This window comes from Gavia stellata, chromosome 6 (assembly GCF_030936135.1).
Source record: "Gavia stellata isolate bGavSte3 chromosome 6, bGavSte3.hap2, whole genome shotgun sequence".
Taxonomy (NCBI): Eukaryota; Metazoa; Chordata; class Aves; order Gaviiformes; family Gaviidae; genus Gavia; species Gavia stellata.
This window is the reverse complement of record NC_082599.1, coordinates 17,208,462-17,226,469: the sequence shown is the minus strand read 5'-3', so window position 1 is coordinate 17,226,469 and position 18,008 is coordinate 17,208,462. Positions and strand designations below refer to the sequence as shown.

At 40.1% G+C, this 18,008-nt stretch overlaps 1 protein-coding gene across 13 annotated transcripts in view; it reads left to right on the top strand.

Annotated features, from left to right (window-relative positions):
- The first annotated feature begins 214 nt into the window (after positions 1-214).
- The window catches only part of SVIL (supervillin), a 105,368-nt gene continuing 87,574 nt past the window's right edge, over positions 215-18,008 (top strand). For 12 of the 13 annotated variants that reach the window (XM_059818712.1, XM_059818710.1, XM_059818709.1 and 9 more), the window contains exon 1: positions 235-278. In XM_059818712.1, the coding sequence (XP_059674695.1) occupies positions 257-278 (22 nt within the window). In that variant the 5' untranslated portion in view covers positions 235-256. Of the gene's footprint in view, positions 279-18,008 lie in introns of all 13 variants that reach the window. The other variant, XM_059818699.1, reaches the window with a different exon arrangement.

Sequence of the window (18,008 nt, the reverse complement as noted above, 5' to 3'; positions counted from 1 at the left end):
TTTTAAAGATAAATAAAAGATCTTCTGTGGGTCATTTTAGGCTCTCACAGAAACTTGAATATGCTAAATGAGTGCGGTTCCCCGGTTGAGCCAATAGGGATGGCCAGGCACAGGCAACACTTTTATCCCATGAGAGGGAGGAGGGGTGAATGAGCTAGAAGATATAAGCTGAAACAAAGCCATGCTGTCCTTCTGAGTCATTCACATACACTGGATGGGTAAGGCTTCCTGCTTCCTGGGACACAGAAGTGGGGTCATGATTCTAACAATGGATGCTGGTAAGTAACTTTTTATTAGATTTGTCTGTCTTTTTTTTTCAGGGAAGTCTCTCCTTCCCCCCCAGCTAAAAAGAAGATATCTGCAAACTGGGAAGCTGAATTGTTAAATAAATACATGCTTACTCCAGACTTCCCAAGCAGGCTGCAGTTTACTGTGTGTTACACTGGTGTTACTTTGTGGCTGTTACTCACTGAAGCACATAGCCTCTCTTGCAATGCAAGACCTTGGTAACTGAAGTGTGTCTGTTAATTTGTACCTCTGTCTTAATTGGGACAGAACCTGTGGTCTGAGAAGTGCATGATGTCTCACTCTCTTTGATAATAGAGGTGATAGTCTCTGGAAGATACATGCTAGATCTTACGCTTGCTTTAAAGAGCTAGTGGTGAACTAATGTATTGGCTGTGGCTTCCTCTAATCTGTTTACAGAAATTTTGTGTTGGGGAGGAAGAGGGAGAAACTGCTGCATTTCTGTGGTAGTCAGTTCTGCTTTGTGTGTTTATAGCCAAGGAAGTCTATGTGAAAAGAGCACACACAGAAATTTTTTTTTCAAATTAGCTTTAACATTGTTCCCCGTGTGATAGGGAGAATGAATGCAAACAGTAAGATGTAGAGTGGTTTCCATAAAAGAAACAAGCAGTCCCGGTTCTGCTCCTTGAGAGGGGGTGTATTTCCATGTCATAACTCACATCCTTCAAATTCCACAGTAATAAAAAGACCTTGGATTTTAAATGGTTATGGACAGGGCGTAAAGCACTAGTGGTTGTGCTCTGACTGCATGCTCACGGCTGCTCTTTCTCTTACCAGCTGCAAGCATGCCTGCTGCATTTTTAAGAGCTCTGTTGAACTTTTGTCAGCAGTTGGTTCAGCTAGTTTTTTTCACCTCAGTGCAGACACATAATGTGACAAGTCCTACAAGCCTTGTTCAGAGTGATAAACTTATTCGGGCAGATCTTGCTGGTCTGTTTTATCTACTTGTCACATGCCCAGTTTATTCCATGCTAATGAAAAGCTCACTGTCCTCTGTGCATCTGAATTGATTAGGTTAAGCATTTGCTAGGGCCTAAAGGAAAAACTCTCTGTGCCACCTTCCAGCTCTTTCACTTCTCTGATACTTCCAGAAGGTGACCCAGCTGGGTTCTTCATGCACAATTTAGAGGAGATAGCAAACCACTTCATTTAACCCACTCACAGTTAATTGAAGTTGCTTTGTCATCATCTGTGTAGGCAAGATTGAAAACAGTGACTTTTTGTGTTCAATGTGTTTTACATGCTTTGCAAATGAGTTAAAATTCAGGCCCTTTAACAGAGATGACAAAATTTAATGCAAGCTCAGGAAGGAGTAGAATGGCATATGCCTGACAACTTTCCATGACATGGGGGATGGTGATTTTTGTATTTTGACCCTTTCATTAGAGTTGTTTCTAGAGGAGCCAAATTTCAGGCCCTTCTTAAAGCAGTTTAAATACCTGGAATTAGCAATCCCCTTCTCTTCCTGCTTGTACAAGAAGGACTGATGCATAGGTGGTAGATGTCATGCCCAGTATTATAGGAGGATGCCCTGGCAATGTTCAGGATTTATGTGCTTGCGGGAGATACAAATCCAGGCTTTGCCCACAAGACACTTCTTCCCTTTTGAAGTACCAGAGTTCCTGTACTGCGCTAAAGTAATTTAGGTCTTTGTTTTGGAAAGACTGTGGAGACGTTAATAATATATGGTTTAAAAAAAAATCTTTTATTTGCATATACTTACGTACTTGTGTTGTGTGGTTTCTTTGCACTGTGAGGTCAACCATAAAGATAATGCTGCTCACCTGTGTTTCACTGGATACAAACCTGTATCTTTTCCCAGAACATTGTCACTGCACTAGTTTCTCAGGAATTGCTGTGTTTTAGTAGTCCTAGTGGTAATTTTCAGAGTTACGTTTACTTGTATGCTTAGTAAACATACATTTTGGAAGCTCTCAGTTCCTTAAGAATTCTTAAATTACAGTTCTCAGCTTCTCTGTGGGCAAATGGTTCTAACTACCTGAAAGGAAACATTGTAATACAAGGATTTATAACAGTGAGTTCTAGTACTTCTCAAGTGTATTTAAGTTACAGAAAAAATATGCAAGCAGTTCAGTGCCTTATGCCTTAATCTGGGACACAGACAGTTTATCTGCTTGGTTTTGCCCACCTTTTAAAGCTGAGCTTGCTGTTCTTGCAACTGTTTGCTTGTTTCAAATTGTATGTTTGCATTGCGAATCAGGGCTGATAATTTTTTTTTTAATAGGCATCAAATTCTTAAGCTGTTTTTTAACAGAACGAAACTTCTGTTCCTTGAGATAATTCTAAGAATACTTGTCCACTTGTTTCAATTTTTACTAAATGCATTTTGTTCTGCTGCATTTGTATTTGCAGCTTTTAATTTCTCGCAAGAGCAGGACTAAAAAAGTTTTGGATGGGGGGGGATAAAAAGGAGAGCTGCAAGATAGAGTTGACAATGTAATTGGATTTGAAGCAGCTACAGGCTGGGACTGTTGCAACAGCTGATTTGATCCTTCTGAGTTTCAAGAGCTATTTATGGTAGATTAGCTGTATCAAAGCTCTACTGTTCCAACCATAAAAGGTTGGTCCTATGTGAAGTTGCCACACTGCATTTGGCTTAGTCCTCTGAGGTTGGAGAGCCTATAGCTTTTTCTGTGGATAAATCCAGTGATGGATGGAAATACTAAAGGCAGATCAAGGAATAACATTGTTGAGGACTTCAGATGGCAGCGAACTCTTAAAAGGAGATTTTCACTAATAAATTTTTTACTCTAATGTTTGGAATCAGCACTTGGATATAGCTCTTGCATATTTACTGCATTTGGTGAACGCATGCTTTTAGGAAAGCGCTGTTCTAAATTTATCTGACTTATCTGAATCATCTTGACTGCACATGTACTTGCCAGCCTTGCATGTTGATATTTGGTAACTTTTGTGAAGTCGGTTTTCTGTTCTCTTAGCGGGTGAATGTTAGGTCCTTTGGAAAGAAATCTTAGCTGAAGTGAGAAACTTCTCTAAAATATGAATTATGAAATTCCTGGCTAAAGAGAGCTTCAGGTATTGATAACTATTTTGAGAAGACTTTGATCCCTTCTGCTGCATCTGTACCTTCTTTCTTTCCTCCTTTGTGTAAAGGCAGACAAGTGGACTTTTTACAGGATTCTGAAGTAAGTAGCACCTCATTCGGAGAGCTTGCATGCAGTACCTCGAGCCAGTTGTTTGAGAATATTTACAGCTTTGTCAGGTTGAAATGTGAGTGGGCTTATTCCAGACTCTGCATGCCAGTCATTCAGCCTTCCTTAAGGCATTTTGTGTTTTTATTCTTGTGGTTTTGCTTAGAGGATGAGTTCATTCTGCTATGAATGGAAAGTCCTGTCGCTGGTTGGTTTGTGTGTGAGATGTCTCTCTTTTCTTTTTCCATTTTAATACGTTAACCGTAGCCACAGTACTACAAACAACTGTAAAAACGCTTCTATAAAACCAAAATCTTTCAGTAGTCATTTTCTCTTGTGTTTAACAAGTTCTATAAACACAAGTGGATACTGTTGCATTGGATATTGTTGTATTTTGAGACCTGGAGTGTTCTGAAGAAAGCTTCCTCCAACTTACCATTCTCTTATTTTTAAACATTACCAGGACACCACAGGTGAAAGTTGCTGGCACTGTTTTACCTTCCTCTCCTGCAGCAGGCATAATGGAGTGGAATGGTGAGCTCTCGAAGGAAGCAGTGTGCACAATGGTCTCACCTTATTAATTCACTGGTTTTGCTACTTTCCCAGCAGTATCGGCTGTTAAAGGGGGGGAGCATAAGGGGCAGGGGGCGGGAAGAGGAGGTTCCTTGCTTCAAGGATGTTCCAGGTGTTGTATTGTAATCTCCAGAAACACAAGAATAGTGTCCTTGCCAAGGACACTGATTTTTTGATTTTCAGTTTCCCTTTCAGAAACTAGCAATTTAAGGCCATCTTATATTTTCTTTGGATTACAAATCCGTATTTCTGTCAAATGGATCTATAATTTTTATTCTGAATTATATAAACTTGTGTTTTAGCTTAGAGAATATTGGAAGACAGAACATGTCTGGAGAGTTACTGTTTAAAAAATTACTGCTTTATCAGTTTAGGGATAGGAATATTTTATTGGAATAAAACCCCCATATATTTAATATTTCTCACACAGACCTTGTTAGATATACATTTAATACTCACCTCTATCTGCATATTTTATAGGCGATTGAATCCTTCTACCTGCAGAGGCAGGGAGGGTTAGGAAGAAACTGCCTGATCAATATCCTCCTTCAGATAACCTGTTAATTTTTGTCTTGGATTAATGGATATGTACTTCAGTTAGATACCTGACTTGAAAATGTTTTTACATTGCTTCCAGTAAAATTAGTATTTTTAATAGGCATCCTTTATTATACGATCTGATTATTTTTTTTCTTTGGTACTTGCATTTCAAAAAGCAAGTTGACATAAATGGCTCCACCATTTTAGCATGCCTGTGTTGTGCTCCTATAAACCTGTTAAAAGATGTCAATGCCTTAAAACAGACCACAAAGACATCAGATATGGAAGTTAGGTACCCTAGAGTCTGCACAAGAGCAGGAAGACACTGTTAGAGCTCTTAACTTGAGTTTCAGGCTCAAAGGCACTAAGGGTGCAATGCAGGAAACATTTTGATTGATGAGAAGTAACAATATCATCTCCTTTTTGTGCAGCAGATGATTAAACTTGTTGGAACAGGTAAATTTTCTTCCTTGCTATCTCTGGGAAATTAGTTAGTCAATTTAAGTGTTAGTTCTACCTCTTCCAATGCTGTTTTGTCTTGATTGCATTGCTAAATTACATTCTTGGCAAAAATTTCCATTGGGAAGGAGGATTTCAGATTTCTAGGAGCTTTATTCAGAAGGACTGTAGCTTTGTACTTGGCATTTCTTTGCTAAATTCCTTGTGTTTTAATATAGCTATGCCATTTTTACTTTTTATACAGAGAAGACAGATTATACTACATCTGTACACGGAGCTCCCCAAAACTATCTAGTTGAGGAAAAGTGAAATGGTAGTACACATTTCTTCACAGTGAGTCAAGGTAGAGTCAGAGGTGGTGGGGTTGAGCCATTTGTGACCAAGACATTTCCAGACAGGTCGGAGGAGTCTTTTGTCAGTTTTCTGTGTTGAAAGGGTTTGTGCATTATCTCACATATATCGTAACACATTATGAGCCGAGGTTTCTCTCTTGTTTAGATTTATGTTGATGAAGTGGTTTGAAAGCTTTATATAGTCTTAGTACATTTGTTTATGCAAAACATTAATAAGAATGCGTAGAATTTGTGGTTTGTAGGTTTGGTTTTTTAAATGCAACATTGTCATTTTCCTTGCTTAGAACATGTTCACAAGATCAGCTCTTGTCTATGAAGCCTTTCATATAATGAACATAGGTGAAAATTGCACAAGCTTATTTACTTTAAATTGCCATTGTTTGAGTTCATGTTTGTTCCCCAGTGTGTTGGCTGTTGTGCATGGCAATTTCACTAGAATTTTAAAGAGGCAAAAGCTCTGGAATAGTTTACAGTAACAGGGTGGCTGAGATTATTCACTTTGCAGAGGCATCGCAGTTCACAGTGTGTTTTCTTGCTGAATGCATAGGCTTCTTTTTCTCCACAGAGAAACCTCCATTTGGCATAATGGAGGGGAATGGTGAGCTCTCAAAGGAAGCAGTGTGCACAATGGTCTCATGTTGTTAATTTACGGGTTTTGCTGCTCTCCCAGTTAGGCACTTTAGAGTTAACAGACACATTGGAAGGTCGTGATTTTTAATGAGCAAAACATGTTCTAGTTGGAATCTGCCTTAAGCAGATAAGAATGCATTGGGTAGCTGGTGATAAAAATGCTTCTGATGTCACTTACTCACATGGTGGTGTGTTGAACTGAGTCTTTCAGTAGAGAGGGTACAGCAATTATGCATTAAGTCTTTGCTGATTTATTTGGATTTAGTTGATGGGATGGTCTCTCTTTGCTCTTTTGCCAGTTTTCAGAGTTTAAGAAAAATAATCTGTAAAATCAGATTTCAAAGACCCAGATTAAATAATTCAGATTTCCAGGCATGTCTCTTCAGGTATGCAAAAAAGCATCATGATGAACGATGAACTTGGACATGAAACATCATGTGTCGTAATAACTAAGGCCAGATACGTTTCTAAAGCAACTTAAGGCTCCATCAGACCATTACGCAGGAAATGTGTAATTTTGCCACAGAACTAAGCCATTTGACGCCAAAAGCTGCCATGCTGTTACTAGTGGTCTGTTACAAAGGAACTGGATTCAGGTGTTAGTCAAGAGATTGCGTGGCAAAGTACTGCGAGAAGTTAATAATACTTCCATGGAGTTAATGACTGCCAAATGTGCTCATGGCTTATACCTGTAAAACTGTTGGCAGTCAGCAAAGACCTGCAGGATTTCATTCTTGCTCCATCATATCAGCCTTAGATTTAGACAACATTACTGTCTATTCCCTAAAATAACACAAAGCTAGCACTGTCTCCTATTAGCTTGCTGCAGAGGGAGGGAGGAGCGTGGACTAATGTTTCAAAACAGTTGCACCAAATGATCTGGGGAATATGCAAGTCGTATGTGCTTCACATGTGACTTTTTCAATCTTGCCCTTTCTGACAAGAAGCCCAGTTAAGCCTCAGAGACAGCTAGAATAACTCTTTAACTCTTAGAAAATAATTGCCCAAACTGTTTATATTAGAGTGAAAAATGGACAGTATTTCAACGTTGTTTTCTATTAAGTGCCAACTGGCCTCAAAACCAAGGTGAGATCCTACTGGAAGCAACGTTTCAGGCAGCTGTTGGCACTCCAGTGGTGACTAGGGGTTGGTAATGCCAACCCTGTAGCCACAAGTTAGGTCTGGGAGTTGAGATACCTGAGTTCACTTGGCTTTGGTGTCAGTCATCGTAACACCTGCTTGCCTTCAGTTTCCAGTAAAAAAAACTTGCCTGATTTGTTAACACAGGCAACTGAAGCTGAACAACTGAGGCAGTTGCTCCAGCAGCATTGGATTTCACTTTTTCTTCCTCTTCGTTGTGAACACAAGTAGCTATTTTTTGCAGTGAGTAAAGCTAACCTTGAATGATATATTTCTTATTGTAGTCAAGCTATCCAGAGCATATAACTCATTTGAAAGAAACAGGCTCAAGGATTCAATGTTGGTAATTCTAAGCAACCTGATAAACTCTTGAAGTTTAGGGAAATGAAGCCTTAACCCTAACTAGAGTTAGTTCGTACTAAAACTACTTCAAACAAAAAACATATGCTAACACCCTGAGTTGCACTCAGTGAAACCTGCGTGAATTGTACAAGCTGACTTTGAAAACACAGCTCAACCCCCATCCTTTCATTCTGATCAGATAGTAAGGGTCATCTTTGCAAGCAAGGAATCTTTACGTTCATAGCTGGAGGTTGTGTTTCAGAATGGGAAACTTAATTTTATAACTGTAAAATGAACTCAAGTCTTTAAAGGCTGCATTACAGTTACAGGTTTAAATAAAAAAAAAAAATTCTGGGGTTGAGGTTTCTCATGTTTTCTTACTTCCATTTCTTATTAAATTATCAGTGGGGAAACTAGTAGAAAAAAACTATACCTTATAAAATAGCACAGAATACATTTGGATTATAGAGCTCTACCTACTAAAATATTCTGATTATCAGTACAAAGATATCTAAAGGTATGCTACAAATGTAATTGCAGCAGATGCAATTTTGATATTGCCAAAATGCATTTGTCAGTTTACATGTGCAAATATTGGAGTTACAGATGTTTTAACAATTGCTTTGTTAGTATTTGAGGTGGCGTGAGTCCTGCCACTCAGACATTTAAAACTGAACTGAAAAATTAACACACAAATATTCCTGTACCTCTGCAAAAAATCAAGACCACTGTACTTTCAGTCAACCTTAACCAACTGTACTGAGAATGAACAAAACCATTAGAAGGTTTTTTGTGGTCAGTTCTGCTTATGTAGCCAGTCATCTAGAATTGTGCTTCAGCTGGTTACAGTTATTTTGTACCCGAAACACTAGTGAATCAGAACACTTCCGGAAGAAATGTATTCTGCTTGCAAAAATTGTTTGTATTTGGTGTGTGGACAACTTCGACATTTTTTTCCTAGCGGAAATTTCTAGAAAGGATAAGGGTCTCTTGGCTTATTCAGAGCAAGAGAGACTAACTGAACTAACCATTGGCATGTAGGACTCTACACCAAGTCTTCATCTAGCTACTAATTGCCATATGTATTTGAAGAGTGACCGGTCCAGACAGAGATCTCACAGAGATGGAAATTGGTTATTTAAGCTATAGAAAACTTGGTTAGGTTAGATTCTTTGAAAGAGTAGCAAAGAATTGGTTGTATTGAAGTATCTCAGAGCTCAGAAGAAGAGATTTGATGATCATATGCTCACATGTAGCATATTGTGCCAGATAAGAGAGATAAGTGTTCAGCTCACAGGAACTCTGGTTAACTTAGAGTTGTGAAGTTAAAAAATCTCCCATACATGCAAATGATTGGCGTTTCTCTTCTGACCAGAGGCTGGAAGCCTTTGCTGATCAGTCATTAGATGAAGTCACAACCCTTTATTGTGTAAGGGTTCTGTTTAGGTGGGCACAGGAAAAATGATCCATTCTGGCACTTACTCAGAGCCGTAAAGGCTTAGTTCTTCCAGTGTTAATCATGTTTCTGGCTATTTGGATCATGTATATTTGCTGGCTATAAGGATTCATAATGGTTGAGTCAAAGGAGAAAACATAGCATCAACACACTTCAGTCCAACATTTTGTTCTCTGAGCTAGTAATGTGTGTCAGAAATATTAATGAGGAGGATTTATAGCAATTACTAATTGCAGAAAAACATAACATCATCGATAAGACACTGTGTTCTTCATAGCTGCCCTGCTTTAAACAAGGGAGTTCAAGAGCAGCCTTGCTGTTCACTTGCTTGTAGGCTGGTGTTTAGGGCTGTCTTGAAGTTGGTTCAGGTTTCAGGCTGGCGAGTTTGAAATTCAGATCTCCCCATTTCTTTTGGAAATACCTAGGCAATTCGGACACCATTTGGTGAGGCCAGTCACATTCTTTCCTACTACTGTCAGGAATGATGATTGTTGTCCACCTATGTTAGATACTCAAGGGCACCTATAGGATCATGTTCCTGCAAACGTTCAACGCTATGGATACCAAGTTCTTCTGACTGCTTTAGGCAGCTGATGGTTTGGATCGTCAGATAGGAATAGTGGAAGTGGCAACCTTGCTTTGAAATACCAGTTTAGGAATCCCTCCCACTCGCCCTCCCCATTCCCAGTTTGCTCCTGAACCACCCTCTCCATGTGCGTCAGTTGGCTACATGGCTGCACAGATCGGGGAACTGCTCAGTCTGAGAACTTTTTTCCCCTTCCTCTCTAGCCACGTTCCCCAGTCCTGCTCACTATGGCTATGCCAGTGCGGGTGCTGATTTAGTGGGGGTGGGAGGAGTCAGGGTTAGAAGAGAGCTGCTCAACGTGGGAGTGAGAATGAAGGACAGGTGAGTAGGGAACACTGTGTTGGCTCTGGGTAGATGTCAGGAGAAGGGACAAAAACTGTGGGCCCTGTGAGCTGTGAGGTACCTCAGTGCTTTGCATTGTTTTCACCACATCAGGTGGAATGTCAGCATCTAAATGTTTGCAACTTGAGGTGTATCATACTGCGTTCACGATAGTCTCAGTTTGCTTGATTTAGAGGCTTAAACAGACCATGGTAAGGCAGACAGGACAATGTGTTGCATGAGTGTTGTGCTAATATTCTTACGCCGAAGAGAACTTCTTTCTCATTTTAAGACACCATATTGGTTCTTGGACCAAGCCTACTGCTGTTTCTTCTAGCCTGGTGTTGAAATTGCCCAGTTGTCTACTTGCCTTTGTGCCATGCTTCTGAAAGAGCATCGTGGGGACTTAAGCCTGAATAGTCTTTTACTTAAAATTAGTTAGTTCTGCACCTTTCGTTTGAGATTCAAGTAAACCTTTGTCTTGAATTATGAAGGCTTATATACTGCCTATGCTGGGTTGTTTGGACTTAAGTTAAAATAGGTGTAAGTAAAGCTAGGGTGTAATTTTGAAGTGCAGCTATGAAAGACTTACGTTTGATATGACAGAAACTTCGCAGCTTGATTGAAGCCAGCACAGAATTAGCTAGTTTCTAGTGAAACATTTAAATGGATTAGTATTTCTGAATTAAACCTAGGGCCAGTAACTGAGTAGACTTTTATGAGTGACTTGCAATTGCCTGTGATGATGCGAGACTGAATGCAGACAATGAAATGTCATGACAACACAACTCTGGAAATTAATTGTCAGGAAAAAAGTGACTCCACGCACATTCCTCTCAGCAAACACTTAAGATAAATCAAGAACTATTAGGCTTAGTTGCCTTGGCTTGTCTTCCTGGCATTGCAGGTAGCCTTCCACAGCAGGCCACTTGTTCCCTATGCAAGACTTTGGAGACAGAGAGAGAGGGGAGAGAAAGCAGGAGTTGAGAGAGATTAAGGATTAGGGGCCAGGCTTTGAGACTGAAACCTAGAGCTGGTTTCAGGGAGAACCAAGGGAAGTGCTTAAAGAAGAGGAACTCTCTCATGCTTTTGTTTTTACTGTCTTGATTGGATAAATGGGCTAGTTTAAACAGGATCTTCGGGTCACCTCTCTGCTGGGAACAGACGGGGTTGATATGCTGGGATAATAGTCTAAGATTTAATCTGAGTATTGCATCATGGGATTACACCCTAGGAGGCGTAAATGACTCGTTCTCAACATGACTTCACTTACATGTCGTGTACCCTGACAATGCCTCGTTCGGTAGCTTGGGATATTTTACTCCTTATTCATATCTTTGATTCAGTGGCTGTGAAACACAACCTGCTGCTTGACTTGTCGTCTTGAGTTGAAATGAACTCCAGATTGATTAACACTTCTGAATTGCTTCTCCTGTGACATGTGACAATTAGTTGAATTACCAAGTAGTTTTCTGGTGATTGCGTTGCTTCCACAAACATGGATTTTTGTGTTGAACAGTATTTCCCTCTTAGCAGGGGAGCAAAACTTAAGTGTGGCCCTTGCATATTCCAAGACTGGTGGGCTGAAACCTAACCATGAAAGCTGATGGAGCTGAGATGTGCCCTTCTGCCTGCAAAAGGATGCTTTACTGCAGCTCCTGCTGGGCAGACGTGTGTGAATCTTCCTGACACAGAGGAGTAATTTTGTCAGTTCGCTGGGGGTTAAGTGTATTCAGTAGAATACAGTAAAAAACAATGTAGTTGGTGGTACTGTTCCCATGGCCATCAAGCTGTACTCACTGTGGGTGGTCTAGCAAGGCAGACAAGCTCTAAACGTTTGGAAATATTTACATAATTCAGGACCCTGACCCTGGCCAACATGGCTCTATATCCTACAAGAGTACCAGGTGCCAAAAAAAATTGGGCATTCAGTTTTACCCAGCCTATCCTGTTTTTCCCTTGTAGCTACAAGTCCTTCCTAGAACCACCTGCCAAGTGTTGTAGCTGTTTAGCTTTAAGAGTTGACAGCTACCCAAACCTGGTTTTGTTGCAGGCTAGAGATTAAGCTTGCAAGTCACTAAAAATAAATAAATGGGGGGGCAAGGGGGAGGCACAGAGAAGAGGGAGTAGTTTTGCATGGAGACTTGGGGATGGGGTGTTTTTTCCTCCTTTTGGAGCTCTTAAAAAAGCAAAAATCTAGCTTTTATCTCAGGGTTTCTTGAAGTAAATTATTTTAACCTTCTGTTGTTTAAAATAATAGTAATAACAACAAACCCATTCTGCTTCTAAAGAAGATCTCTTATATGTGAAAGGTCCCCCTTCCCCCTCCACCAGAAAGGATCTATCCCTGTTAGGGCAAACAGGCAGCTTGTGACTTTGACAATAGGTCTTTGTGTTCTGAAGACATAGCATAAATTATTCCCTCCCCAAAGAGGCCATGAAAGAAAAAAACAAGGCCAAATAGCCTGGTTTCTCCACAGAAGCAAACCAGAAATACTGTAATTTAACCACAGTGATGCTGCGCCTGCTGTACCCTGACCAGTGTCAAGGACTGCCTGAGGTACAAAAGCTTTTCACCCAGTTTTGGTAAGAATTTACAATTATGTTCCCAAACATACTCTCTGGCCAAAGCTGTGGCCTGGGAGCTAGAGGAAGCATCAAGTGAAAAATTGCAAGTGATGGTGTTCTGTAAAGCCATTTTATTTATGGTACTTCAGACTTTCTGGACTGTCCAATAGGCCATTGTATCAGTCACAATTTTAGCCTTTCCCTTTTTAAAACAGGATCATGATTACATCCTTCAGGACTTCTGACCTTTCTTCTTCACAGTCTGAGTTGCTGGTCTCTAATTTCCCCTCCCTTCCCCTTTGAGGATTATACCCTTTTTTTATCACTTAAGTTATTCTTTAACTGCATTTCTCTTCCCCTTTTCCCCTGCTAACTTTGAGTGGTCTATAGGTTCCGTTTGGAGGCACCTTTAAATATTGAATTTGCCAGATGGTACTGTTGGAAATGACTCTTCCAAATTAAGAGATTTTCATTGCTTTGTAAGTATTTGGAGCAGAAACAGAAAGCAGAAACTTTGAATGCTCCTTTATGACAGATCAAACCTCTTACCATGTTTGTTTTGAAGTGGTGGTGGTGAGGGGAAAATCACGTAATTGCATCAATTGTTCTAAGGTAAGGTTTGAGGATGCGTTCAGAAAGATCTATTTAAATGACAAATACTATTTGGCTTTCTAGTTTTGCTTTCCAGTTTGCATGAGTATTAGGAGGAACCTTCTAAATAACTGATTAAAAATACACCTGGCTTAATACATTTAATGTAGCCTTAAATTTCACATGCCTTACAAACTGTGGTCTTAACATTTGTTGCATGATTCAGGTTCGTAAGGGCTTTCAATTTACCTTCACTATGAACTTTTAGTGAGCTCTCCTTTCAGGCCTGGAGATGCTTTACTTCTGGGGATGGTTGGGTCACATGTCTGTGAAATACAGTAATGTCCAAGCCAGTGGTTTAAAACTGCAGCACTGTCACAGTTCTGAAAAAAAATAAACAACTGTCAAACAAATTATACATTTCGGTACAGAAGAACTGTTTATGCCTCGTGGTAATTGAATAATGTGTCACAAACTTTATTTAGCTGTTGCAGTGTGCCAATTTCATCTGACATGGAGCACTTGCTGAAGCAAGCTGACGACGTGAAGTAGTTGCCTGTACATATCTTGTAAACTCCTTGTGGTTTGGGCAACTGTTCTCTCACATTGGAGCAGCCTTTGAAGGGCTGGTTGTCGTGTGCTTGGCTTTTAATTCCAGTGGTATATAGGTTCCAGTGGTATATAGGAGGAGAGAAACAGGAGGAGATCAGGGAGAAACAGGTTTTATAGCCTAGAACCTATGAGGCCTGTGAAGAAGCATCACGTCCAGTGGAGGGATTAATAGGCATCCTTAGCAGTAGCGCTCAGATGTCTGCTGTGTCTATTAATCTCTATGAAACGACCTAGATGGTTGGACCAACTGCAGGCTTGATGCACTTTCTGACAGCATAAAATTGGCTTGTAATAAATACGCTAAGGAAGCAGCACGAATAATGGAACCTATTTGGGAACTGACATGCCATTGGGTTTTCATAAATCCCTGGAAGTGTAATGCTGGCAAATGAATATTCATAAACCAGGCTATTAAAATTTTAAGAGAACCTTGAGGGGGTGATGATGTCAGACTCCAGAGTTAGTTATAGAGATGGTAAAATTCTTGGCTAACTAGGCTGAACATGCTCTCAAATAGTTTTTACAGGATACAACAATTAGAGGGAGCCACGGCGTTGGATGTAGGTTTGGAATCTCTTAATATATTCCCTGAACTGAAAGTCTACCAGTGTAGAGAAAAGGAAGTATTTACATCTGGTTACTGTGGAAATAAATCAGCTTCAAGTAATTGAGTTGCTGATAATTTCTTTTGTGCTGATTTTTGTCACTGAATTGGTCACAATTTCGGGCTTGCTTGCTTGCCATAAAGTGCCCTGCTGGGCTAGGACGCATGTGGTGGCTCTTTTGAAAATTGCCAGTTGTTAAATGCAATCTGTAGCATTCACTAGACTTACTACGGGGAATACTGACACTACATTAACTTTACTTACTCAAGGTAGCAATCAGTTTTAAGGATTGTTGCTTTGTTTTTTTGAAATATTTTGAAATATACTTTATCAGAAATAATGCTCCCAAGAGCTCTCACCAGCTGGGGAGTGCAACAGGAAATCGCTAGTGTCTAATGAAACATGCTGCAATTTTGAGAGAAGGAAAATCACTTATTAACCTCAGCTTTGAGCAGCCTTTGTAGCGTGACTACAGAGGCAGTGTCTGCTTTTGGGTGTAAAATGCCTTTTTGACAGAGGCCTTCAGAGTCCTGTAAGAGGAAGACATATTTATCACTTACCTAATCTTGCAGTTTGCGTGATTAAGTAAGCATGAATTCTTCCACTCTTATTGCTCAGTCTTGAGACCTTTTACTGCAAAGGGACTTGTGCCACTGAAACTCTTTCCCCCACCCACCTCTTCCCGCTTTAAGCTTACCAAAGATGCTTTAACTGTGTGGCCTCTCTACATGAGAGCAGGCAGGAAAAATAAAAATATACCTTTGCAAAATGTGTTTCATGATGGAAAACAAAGTTCAAGACTGTTCTGCATGAGAGCCTTTTGAATGTAACTTTCAGGTGGGCAAAATTGTGTTGATTGCATCTGTGCAGATGACAGCAAGGCTACTTGCTCAGAGGAAGAACTGAACAGATGCCAAACCTTCATCACAAGTCTGTCCTCTGGGAAGAAAAGTCTCGTTTGTTTGAAATGCAGACTTTTCCTTAGCAAATTTAGTTTTTTAGTAGGTATTTCCCCTTCTTTTTCCCATAATTGCCTCATTGTTATGTTGCTGTTGTACTCGATTTTCTTGTCTGAATTGTTCAGACTTACTAGATGGGGAATCTGCATTTTCATGCAGATACAGACCATGTCTGGTTCAAGACAAGAGATTCTTTGGTTACCCTCCCAAGGTAAGCAGCATCCACGGGCCTAAGGACTGATATTATCAAATCAACCATCCATCAAAGCATGGATGCAAATGGTTTCTGTCATAGCAGCCAAGTGTTTCTGTGAACACTGTGGTCTCGAAAGGTTGGAAGTGAGAAACTGGCTTGGTGGTGATGGTCCACCCAGCACCAGTGCTAGGCATCTGCAATGAAGTGGACAACAAAAATTCTTTTTCTGAGGAAGATGAAAGTACCTTTAAATAGATACTTCCTCTTACTGTTTTGCTTTAATGCCTTTTTGTATGGTTCCCGCATCTGACCTTGGCAATATCTGAGAGGAAGAAGATAGGGAAGAAAACCTGAATGAAGCTTTATCAAGTCTTTTTTTCCAAAAGAAAAAAAAAAAGAAAAAAGAAAATTGCTGAAGATACGATAACTTTCCTAGCTGAGAGCATTTCTTGGTGTGAGAGAAAGCAGGGTGGAGAAAGGAAATGCAAACTTAAAATCCCTGGGGTCTCCTTTTCTCACTTGGTCTCCTCTGCTGCTAATGTTCCTGAGACTCCTGGGAGATAGGCTGGCCTCAAGTTTTAGTTCCATTTATTTTTGTCAAAGTGGGCTGGTCAGTGGCTGTATAAAAATAGTCTCTCCTCCCCATCTGTGGGAAGAAGGGGGATGTGATCTCAGGGAGTCATCTTGCAGGTACCGCAGTGAACAGACGAGCGCTAACGCCAATGTGTGAGCTGCATCTTATTCCTGCATTTTGGTACATTGAGGGTGCCCAATGTGGAGCTTTATGTCCAGTCATTTGTCAGCACTTCAGTTAGCTCCCGGTCTCTCTCTCATTCATAACCAGTGCTGCCTGTGCATTTCATATGACTGTGCCCTCTTATCTGGAGCCAGTCCTTGCTCTCAAGAGCAAATACGCTGCAATCCTGAAGATCACACTGTGATACAGGCAATAAGTGTCCTGGAGAGTATAGTTGTGTGAGCTTCAAGCTTTGCAGGATTCATATGAGCTCTGGTCTCTGCCTCAAAGCAGATACTAGAATTCTCTTTCCTTCAATGATTAATAAGCAAAAAGGGTTTTTTTTTGTTGGCTTTTTCAAACCGTAAACTCCGCATTTGGTTTTTGTACAGTGACAGTTAGAGGAGCATATGGCTGTATTGACTGCGCAGAGCTGCCACTCATTTTGCCAAGTTGTTGTTAGTTTGCATGTGGCCATGCAGCATTTATGAAAAAGCCCTGCCCTGCCCTGCCTGCTCCTACATTGTTTCCAAATAAAGGCATGTCTGAAAAGGGAGTTAAGCCTCCAACTGCCGAACCTCGAAAAAAAGGACCTTTTACCCATGGATTGAAAAGAAGTGATTTATCTGCAACAACTGTTCCTTCCCCATGCCCCCCTTCCCTTTCTCAAAAAATGAAAAAGTTGCTTTTAAATTTCAATCATGCAACCTGGTTGTCTTACGCTCATGCTCTGTAGCAGACAGCTTAGGAACCTAACCGTCAGCCCTGCAGTCACCTCAAACTTATTAAAATGTCCAATTGATGTAGTATTTTTTGCATTTAGAGCAGTTTAAAAAGAAGATGCTCATGTTCCTGAAAGGTATTTGATAAGTGAGCCTTTCACAGAACCACAGAATCAGTAAGGTTGGAAAAGACCTGTAAGATCATCAAGTCCAACCATCAACCCAACACCACCATGGCCACTAAACCATGTCCCTTGCATTATAAACTCTCATCTGTGTGATGAGTGGAGAAGTTGAATGGCTACCTTTATAATGCAATGTAGTAGTTTGGGTGACTTTGTTTTTTTATTATTTCTTAAGCCAGAAATACTCTTTATAAGGGTTTAATACAAGATTAAAGTGACATAATGGTGTTTTGCTGTGTATGATGTAAGGACATAGCTAACATGAGATTGTTAGGAAGACATAATTTATTAGACCAGCTGGTATGGGGGGGAAAAAATGAGACAAGCTTGCAGGCACACCAGCGTTTCATCAGGTCTGAAATAGAAGCAGCAGATTTCAAGGTTAAACAGAAGTTACAAAAAACTGCTCAGTTTAATCAGACATGCCTTGAACTGTCAAAGAAGAGCTTGCTGGTATGATACCTCTTCAGTGGAGGGGGGAGGGCGAGAAGGTAATTGTTTTACTGGAGAAAGAAATAAGGAGTTTACAGCCTGTTAAACAGGGTGAGGCTATAAAACCAGTATCTGGAGAGATTGTGGCTGTTCTTGGTATCTAAGGGAATTAGGAAATTTTAGTTCTTTGTCTTCCCTTTGGAAGGTTTTAGTTTTGTAGGGTTTTTTGAGAATCAAGATTGCAAGATCAGTCATTTTTAGACAAATAGAGTCACGTTTATCTAAAGGAACTTTATATCAGGCAAATCTAGTTTCACGCATTCTTTGTCAACTGGTTTCCATCCTTAGCCTACACTGCTAAATTAAGAGGTTACCTAGTAGTCAGTTTGTAATTGTAAAGGTAATGGCAGAAAGAAGAATAAACAATAGAGGTGTTTTAAAAAAAAAAAAAAAACAACAGCAAAGTATTTAGTTCCAAAATCAGATCAAATCTATTCTAACAAGAAGCCCTGAATGTTACTGG